General features: G+C 40.2%; 1 protein-coding gene across 3 annotated transcripts in view; it reads left to right on the top strand.

Moving 5' to 3' along the window:
• Positions 1-2,378: 2,378 nt before the first annotated feature.
• GADL1 (glutamate decarboxylase like 1) overlaps positions 2,379-9,762 on the top strand; it is a 311,010-nt gene continuing 303,626 nt past the window's right edge. For 2 of the 3 annotated variants that reach the window (XM_075587018.1, XM_075587016.1), the window contains exon 1: positions 2,379-2,672. In XM_075587018.1, coding sequence (XP_075443133.1) covers positions 2,633-2,672 — 40 coding nt within the window. In that variant the 5' untranslated portion in view covers positions 2,379-2,632. The remainder of the gene's footprint in view (positions 2,673-9,762) is intronic. The other variant, XM_075587017.1, reaches the window with a different exon arrangement.

Below are 9,762 nucleotides of genomic sequence, written 5' to 3'. Positions count from 1 at the left end.
ACAATCATATTTATATGCCTAATTTTAATAGTATGTCTCATAAAATGTATAAGAAGATCATTCATCACGTCAATACTTTAGTGCACAGACAAGGGATTTCTTTCTCTTGGTACCCTGTGTTCTATTTTTGCTGCTCTAAATATCTTCCAGGTAGCACACTGTGTGTGTGTATATATGTATGAACGTATATATGTATTTCTAATATATATATATATATATATATATATATATATATATATATACTGTACACACACTGTGTGTGTGATTAATACTATCAGGTTTGAGTGAGGTACCTCTCTATCTAGCTAGATTTTCAGGTAACCACAGTGTAGAAATGTTTTATACCTACAGTATTTGCTAATTAGAGAATTGACCAGGTGCTCAGAAAATAAAAGTAGTGGCCACACACCTATAAAAAAAACTTTACATTATTGAGTATGCTGCTAGGGAAGACAATTGGCCATACATTTAATGGAAAACAAATGCAAAAAATCCTGTGCTCCTCCCAAATTTGCTTGCAATTTATTAGTGAAATTCTACATTTAGTTGCATCTTTTGACAAAACACCCCATCAAGGTAAACCCCATTTAAGCAGGTGCTTACACTAAATGCATAATATTTCTTATTGTCTTATGGAATAAAAAAAGTCAGAAATGCCCGATGCTACAGTACATCCAATATGACAAAAATACACAGTGAAATACCTATATATTCTCTTGAAAAGGGGTCATTTAGTTAAACCCTTTGGCCAAAGTGTTATAAGCCTGCAAGCCACATCAAGGCATAACCATTAGCAGGTCCTAACACTACCTGATTCAATTTCTCCTTTACCTATATTTGGAGGGAGAATGATCACATTAAATCTGTCCAAACCCAGTAACATGAAAAAGACGTGCTAACTTGGAAAGTGGGGAGGGGCGAGCTTAAACCCTGTGGGGGAGGGGTCACTAACATCTAAACAGCTGAGACCAGCTGGAATTTTTTTTAAGTATTTTGTTGTCTTTTGTTGTATACATTTAGCCACGCTCAGTAGCTCTCCTTTTGACATATATATATATATATATATATATATATATATATATATATACATATATATATATATTTTTTGTAGTATGTTTTGGGGCTTCTTGAGCTTGCCGGGATTCTGTGTGTTTTGTCTTATGGAATAAACATTGTGAAATATGTGAAAGTGTCTGAAGGGTTAAAATGAATAAATCAGATTCAGTGCAATTAAAACTGAAAAAAAAAATAGAAATAAAATTCCCTTCTCTGGCATCTCCAAATACTCAAACACACTGACCTGCATACAACACAGATACACTCACAGCAACATCCAGTATACTGTCATGCAGCCACAAATATTAATAGAAATTGACAGGGACACTCTCTCCCATGTAGTTTCTTGTTGATCCGTAAAAAAGTGCAGGAACACCCAACACACCCCAATCCAAATATTGCCCTGTTTGCTATAAAACAATCTTCATAATATTTGGCGACGCTGATAGGCTGGCCGTGTAGTGATGCCGCATGGCCAGCATATCAGTGTCATGGAAAATTCTGATTGGGCCGTGGTCGCAGGAGAAGTGTGTGCCAAAGTAGCAGAAACCGTACAAGCCAATATACTGTACTGCTTGGGGGCCGGAACACTGCCTGCCAGATCGGTACACTTGGAGGATCTGACACATGCTGATTGTCATTCACATACTTTATATGCACTGAGAAGCACCCATACAGACCCACACACTGACTACATAGATAAAGTATAGAAGGTCAGGCGCTACAAGATTATACTCAAGAAGCAATGTTAATATGTGGGTGTGCATGTGAAAAATGGACCCCTAAAGTCCTCAGCAATATATATAACCTAGCATTCTATTTTTCCCAAACTTACTTGGATCTACAGACATACTGTAAAGCTTAGAGCACACTGACAAGCAAATACATAGGTTTACACCCAGTGAACTGCAATAAATTCACACAAGATAATTGCTCCTTTCACAAAGGATGTGCTTTTTAATTAAGAAGACAATCAAATATTAAAAGATTAAGGGTTCATTTGTTTTGATGATGTTACACTGCTGGAATACTAGTCAAACAAAAGGATTATCACAAGAAAAAAAAACATCACTTTATTTTCATTAACAGGCCTTGGGTTTTACAGCACTGTGAGTTTATAACACCCACTGACATATACAGTAAGTTAAAAGCAACTGATTTGGATATACAGTATAATAAACATTTAGAAATCTGAAAGAAGGTGTGCAATGTCAAACCTTGACTGGCAAGGGTCAGCATAGTGTATTATTACAGCTTTAAGTGGTAGCCCTCCCTCTTAGCCATCTGGTCTAAGATGAGGCTTTTTTCCCCCCCATTCTGTACAGACTGGATAAGGGCCAGCTGGTCTCTGTATTAATAGATCCCTGGTTTGGTTTTGGAGAGCAGTACTGAGGCAGCAGCTGCAGCCAAAGGACAGTCTTAAGCCAGGGTGGAGACAGCGGCACTGAAACCAGACACCTGTAATTTATTAACGTGTGCAGTGGACACCCGCAGTAATTTCTCCTGAGGCCGAGATATGATTTGGGAGCCCTAAGGCGAAGAAAGCAGCAGCCACCTTCAGTGACCAGAGGCATCAATGAACAGCCAGAGCACCAACACTGCCGGGCAGATGGAAGGTAACAGACTGTGCATCTCTCTCTAGTATCAGTTCATTAGGCAGCATACAGCAGAATAGATCTATGTGACAAGTTTACTATTTTAATGACATCAGGAACAAATACATGGTCTGTTACCACTTTCAGTGAATTTAGGAATGCACACTACTCACTTTTAATGCAGGAGGGAACTACACCTACTGAATGGTGCCACATACTGTATCCCTTAAGCACTAAGTTTGTTAATTACAGTACAGTAGGTTGCCTCCACACTCTCACAACCGAGAGGTGTATGGAGTATAATTATATCGTTAACCCTTATAGCTAGGCTCGCTGCTGCTTGTAACTTGACAAAGGGTATATTAGCAGCAATTTGCACCTACAGTTGATTGTCAAGGGAGCAGATAACATGCATTTACTGTACAATACACTTTGCAGAAACATTTCTGTAAGTGTCCTGTGACTAAACGTATTAATGCAGCAGGGTCGTCAAATGTGACACGGATAACATACCAGATAATAGATCTGTCATTCTGTGCATCATATTAAATTGAAAAATCAATGCAATGAGTGATATCGTTTTTTAATATGAAAGTTCAAACATTTTTTTATGACATTCAGCTGTCAATGGCTTTTTTTTTCTTGCCTTCAAAAACAATTTAAATATTGTTTAGCTTGAGCTTTTAAAAATACATTTATTCACACGATCATGTAGCTCAGAAAGGGCACACACAGACTCATGCATACGAAATGTAATATGATTTTCTGGCTATTCATTTCAACACCCTGGCATACGTACTATTACTTTATCTAGGATGTAATATTATTGTTACTGTATTAATAGTAGCTCAGCTATTTTCCATGTGCAAATATGTTTATAGTAATTTTATTTAGCATAGTGTTGTTGGCTCACACTATCCTGTGCAAACTACTATGAAACTATCTCAGAAAGCTTGCAGTCTATTTTTTTTTTTTTTTGCTCATAAAGAGCAGAGAGACACATGAACTGTTAGGTGTGCTCTTTAGAATTGCTAGGTCACCACCTGGCAACACATCTCTTCTCACAAAACCCCAGGTGTTTATTATCTTCTGGGACGCTGTGCCCAAACTCTATTTAGTAGCTTGTGGAATCTCACCATATTTGGCCAGTAAATGGCAAGCCCTTTTAGCAAACGTCCTTGGTGTTATCTGGCACAAGATGTTTATTTTGAACTACGTAGGTTTTCTATCTAATGTAATATGCTTTCCACTTTCTCTTGGCCACAAAACGACTTCAAATGTTTTTTGTTTTTATTTTGTCTCATTAGCAACAATCATGTGCTTGTGTTATTCAGAACATGTCTGCCCATGTTATCAATAGCAGAACCATATAAAGATTTAGGAAGATTCAAATGATTTACTCTATAATGAAAACATGTAGGCCTGTATTTACTAGTGCAATGGCATAAGGCACTTTCTGGTGCTGGAAGACGGCTTACGACACACTTGAATAAGTTGTCAAGTGTCTTCAGCACTGGTATGTTGCAGCATAGCTGTATTTAGAAAATATGGTCTTTGGAACCATTAACACATCATGAATATACAGTAATGTGTATTTATAACCTTAGCTATTCTGTCTTAGTGTTAATCTATACTGTACATTAGTTATATAATTGGTAAAAATTGATTTCTCAAGATGTTTAAAGTGATACAAAAAGGGCATTTTTTGTCTTCATATGATGTGCGAATCATCTTGCAAATCAATGTATCAAGATACCTTGCAGAGACTTTGCCAAGTGTAGGTCAGCCAGGGATAAAGGAAGTGGTTGCACATACCAGTAAGAGGAGTTGCTTAATGCACATGTTAATATTGCCATATGTATCAGGTATAGAATACCTTGCTGTAATTTTGCTGTGCTGTTTATGCACCAGATAAGCTGGTATTAACCTTGTTTAACGTGAATGAAATTGATTAATATAAAAGCTTCTAGCATTTAATGTAGACACTTCAGTGCTGTAATTAGCGACACAGTGCATGGTGATAATACATACAGCTAGTTACAGTATATACTGTAGCTCTTACAGTATTACTTTGTATTACCTACAAAAGAATGGAAAAAATCATGAAGCTTTTTAAGCGCAATTTTTTTCTACTAGGCCATGTACGCATGGCCTATTAGAAAGGTGGAGAGGTGAGAGAAAGGAGGGAGAGGGGATGTGAGAGAAAAAGGTGGGAGAGGGGGATGTGTAGAGAAAAAGGTGGGAGAGGGGATGTGAGAGGAAAAGGTGGGAGAGGGGGATGTGAGAGAAAAAGGAAGGAGAGGGGGAGGTGAGAGAGGATGGAGGGGAATGTGAGAGAAAAAGGAGGGAGAGGGGGATGTGAGAGAAAAAGGATGGAGAGCGGGAGGTGAGAGAAAAAGGATGGAGAGGGGGAGGTGAGAGAAAAAGGAGGGGGATGGGAATGTGAGTAAAAGGAGGGGGAGGAGGAAATGAGAGAAAGGAGGGACGGGGGAGGTGGGAGGAAAGGGAGGGAGAGGGGCATGTGAGAGAAAAAGGAGGGAGAGGGGGAGGTGAGAGAGAAAGGAGGGGGGTGGGAATGTGAAAAAAGGAGGGGGAGGAGGATGTGAGAGAAAGGAGGGACAAGGGGAGGTAAGAGAAAAAGGAGGGAGGGGGGTGTTTTGTGATGTGTTTAGTTTCTGTTTTATCAACCTTCATTTTTCTTGTATGACATTGTCAGTCTTTTTTTTTCTGCTTTATTATAACTTCATAGAATTCTATGTTAGGTTATTGTCAATGTGTCTCATTCACTAACACGGGTTGGAACAAACTCAAATAGGCTACCAACAGGCAAGGGTTTCAAGATTGATTTACTTAACACACAAGCAACCAATTAACCTACTTTTAATTATATATATATATATATATAGTAACTTGCAAAAATATGCAATTCCCTGAAAACCTGGCCCGTTGGTGGACCTTGAGGAATGAACTTGGACCAGCCTTCACTACCTTGTTTCACTATTATTATTTATTTATCCAAAACTGTAGCATTGCATAGTACAATGGTGCGCAAAGTGGGGGTCGCTAGATTGTCTGGGGGGCGCGGGTGTTACAGAGGCCCCACGCTTCCCCGAAGACATTTAAAATATTTAAAATAAATGCTGGTGATTGCGTGTGGCCTCTGTAACTGGTTTACTTACCTTGGTTCCAATGACGAGTCTCCATGGCAACTGTGACGTCACACGACCCCGCAACGTAATTTGATGCCGGGGCCGTGCGGAGGGGGCGAGCCGGAGAGGAGAGGAGGAAGGGGGGGCGCATGAAGATAAGTTTGCACACCCCTGGCTTAGGGCAGCGGTCTGCAAACTGGGGGGAGCAAGAATTTTTGGTGGGGGGCGAGGGTGTTGCAGAGGTCCCGCGCTCTGCCCCAATGCATTTTAATTAAATGCCGGGGGACCGCGCGAGGCCTCTGCAACCTCTACTTACCGAGATTCAGCCGGATTCAGGATGCGTGATCATGGCAACACGGCATCAAATTACACCGTTGGGTCATGTGATGTCACAGTTGCCATTGTAACGTGACATCAAATGACGCAGTGGGTCATGACAACATGACGTGACATCACACGACCCTGTGGAGCAACAATGGAGGAGAGCAGACGGGGCGGGGGGGGGGGGGGTGGTGCACAGCAAAAAAGTTTGCACACCCCTGATTTAGTGAATGAAGCCAAACATGAACTTTTTTAAAACTTATTTTTTATTGTTTTTTCAAACAACCGTGGGGTTACAAAATAAAAAGGGATGGAGGGGGTTACCACCATATAAAACAATAGTATACATATTACCTTAATACAACATCATAACATACACTGTTATATTCATTTTCCTGATAGAACCTCCTCAGATTGCTTGTACACATTTTCATGTTCCCCCATGGGATAACCAGATCTCTCCCTGGGGTTCCAGGGATCCCACACTTTATAGAATTTTCTTGCTTTCTGTCTTAAAAACACTGTTAATCTCTCCATTGTTTTGACTTAATTTACTCTCTGTATGACCTCTCTCCTAGAGGGAGGCTGGGTCTTTTCCCAGGCCCTTGCAATCGAGCAACTTGCTGCAATCAACATATGTGACATAATTTTATTTGTTTGTCTGTTCATATTCTCAATTGGTTTAACCAGGAACATTGTAAGCGGGCCTAATGGTATTTTTATTTCTATAGTCAGTTTCTGCACTATTACCCACAAAACCTCAGTATTTTCAGACAAAACCACCAAATATGGCCAATATCACCCACCCTTCCGCAGCCTCTGCAAAATAGGTCCGTGGCCCCTAGGAAAATCTGCTTCAACCTCCAGGGAGTATGATACTATCTAGAGATAATTTTATATATATTCTCCTTTGTTGTTGTACATATGGATGTACTCGCTGCATTGTCCCATATGTTCTCCCAGTCCTCTATTGTGATTTGTACTTGAAGACTATGTGCCCATTGCTCCATTTATTTATGTCCGTGGGAAATGTTAGTGTCAGAAGGAATAAGGTCTTGATATAGGGTTGAGATGAGCCCCCTTTGATATTTCCTATGTCTGCATAGCTCCTGAAATACAGTAGATTCTTGGAAAATCCCATTTGGGGATATCGGCCTGACGTAGTGACATAATTGTAAATAATTAAATACCTCTGATCTCAGGATCGAGTATCGTTCACAAAATTCCTCAAAATGCATCGATTTACCCTTAAGCAGTACTGTAGATTTCCTATATCTTGGATATCTTTGGCCTTCCATGTGTCAAACCAGTTAGTATAAAGTCTTGGGCCGGCAAGTCTCGATAGCGCTGATATTATTTGGTATTGTGATTTGACCTTTTGCCAAATTTTAAGTGTAAATCTTATGACTGCAGAATCAAAAATGCCTGGTTTGGTTTGTCTAACTAGCTTTCCTTTTGATAGGAATGCCAGCAATGCTACTGTTTTATTAAACATATTTACTAGTTCTACTGATCTATAGAGATTTGTTTTTGAATGGAAAAATATTATTTGTTTTAGGTGAGTGACCAAGTAGTTCTTCCTGATATCTGGCACCGCCATATCCCCTCTTTCCTTAGATGCGAGCAGAACTGATCTCGATACCCTTGGTCTTTTGTTACACCATATAAATTGCATAATTTTATTTTGTAGTTCTTTTAAATATTTTATTGGGATAGGGATCGGAAGTGTTTGAAAATAATTCAGTGGCCTCGGCAGGATATTCATCTTTACGGATGTGATACGGCCCATCCAAGAGATATGATATTTATTCCAAGTTAAAAGTTTGTGTTTGGTTTTGGTAAATAACTCTGAATAATTATATTTGTATAATGATTGATCATTTTTAGTTAGAAAGGTTTCCAGGTATATTAATTTTGCCTTATTCCAACAATAGCTGATCATCAATATAATTAACGTCCCTTCTGATTCCGAGAGATTTCGGTTAAGGGCTTCAGACTTTGCTGTGTTTATTTTATACCCAGAGATGGAAGTTTCCATCTGTTACTTTGTAGACAGTTTTGTTGCTATCTTGCTTTTGAGCCTTGATTGTTGCGGCTGTTCTGTTGTTTATTTTGTATAAAGCTTTGAAAATTGTATCTGTCAATGCAATGATGTCACAGAACGCTGAGCTATTTAAACCTGGAGCTTCTGAAGCACAATTATACTGATGCTCCTGAAAAAGCAGTTTAGCTGTGAAACGCATAGGGCTGGACTTTTCACTGCTGTAACCCCCCATTCCATGTCCATTGGGACATCTGATTGCTGCTCTTCTTCCTGTGGAGGCTAGCACTGCTAGCATAGAATACTTGCCAATGCGGAGGAGAAATTTGGATCGGAGCATCGGCGGAGGTCTGCGGCGGCATCCACACTGTGACCTAGGTGGTCTCAATGCCTAATTTTTTACCTGTATCATGTACGTTTAACACTATATGTTTACTATTTTTTATTGTTATTAAAAGCAATACTTGTGCGGTGGTACCATACCCCGGCTAAATTAGCTAAATTTGTCAGGGGTTATTCGCCGAACTGCCCAAAACAGTGCGGTGAATTAGCTGACCTTAAACACATCTGTGGTCTTGCCCAAGGGTGGCCCCGATTTGGGAAGACATTCGAGATTGGTTGCAAGGGATTCTCGAATTAGAGATCCCCCTGGACCCGTGGCTGTTCCTTGTGGGCAGGCGGCCCCAGGACATGTCTAGAACGACACACAAATTGGTCATGCACTTCGCGACCGCCACCCGGTGTGAGATCGCAGCATTGTGGAAGCAGAATGAGATCCCAATTATCCCCAAAATTAGGAACCGAATTTGGCACGTTTGCCAGATGGAACAGTTGACGAGTTGGGTCAACGACTCTGGCACCAAATTTCTAAAAGTCTGGGACCCGTGGTTAGCCCAAACCAACATCCCAGGGGTGGACGCCGCCACAATTTTGCATTAATAATAACAAATGCGTTCTCCTTGGACGGGACAGACTAGACATGGACGTAGGGATACACTAGACAGAGCCACCCAGCAGTTACATTATGCGGTAAGATCAGTGGAGACAGGACGCAGTCACTCCGGGTCGCACGGACCCATCTCCAGAGCTTCGCAAGATCACCCCCCCTCCTCCCCCTCACCCTCTGTGTACCCCCCCAGTCTTGTGAGTCGAGTATGTCTTGTCTTGCTTCCTTTTATGTTGTTCGTCTGATGCTGTTATTGTTGACAGCTGTTAAAAGTGGACTGTCTGTAATGTACGCCTATGGGAGGTGAGATTCTGTATATCTGATATCCACAAATAAAAAGTGAAAGTTGAAAAAAAAAAGCAATACTTGTACTATGTCCATTTTCTTTTTTTCTCTAAACCGCACTGGAGAAAAATTCTGATATTCTCACAACCCTAAAGTGATCCTGGACACCTTTTCAACAGCATTGGGTTTAGGATAACCATTCTATCCTGAGGCTTGATATCATATTCCCCAAATCTATCTGCTGATTGCCCATTTAAGTGCATTACATGCTTACTTTATCCAGATAACCTGTAAGTGCATCAATTTCTCTTCTACCTAAGAATACACACTAATATGTACAATTGCACTATTTGTGTGTTTTTTTTTTCT

Source organism: Ascaphus truei, chromosome 2, assembly GCF_040206685.1.
Source record: "Ascaphus truei isolate aAscTru1 chromosome 2, aAscTru1.hap1, whole genome shotgun sequence".
NCBI lineage: Eukaryota > Metazoa > Chordata > Amphibia > Anura > Ascaphidae > Ascaphus > Ascaphus truei.
This window is presented reverse-complemented; position numbering and strand designations above follow the sequence as displayed.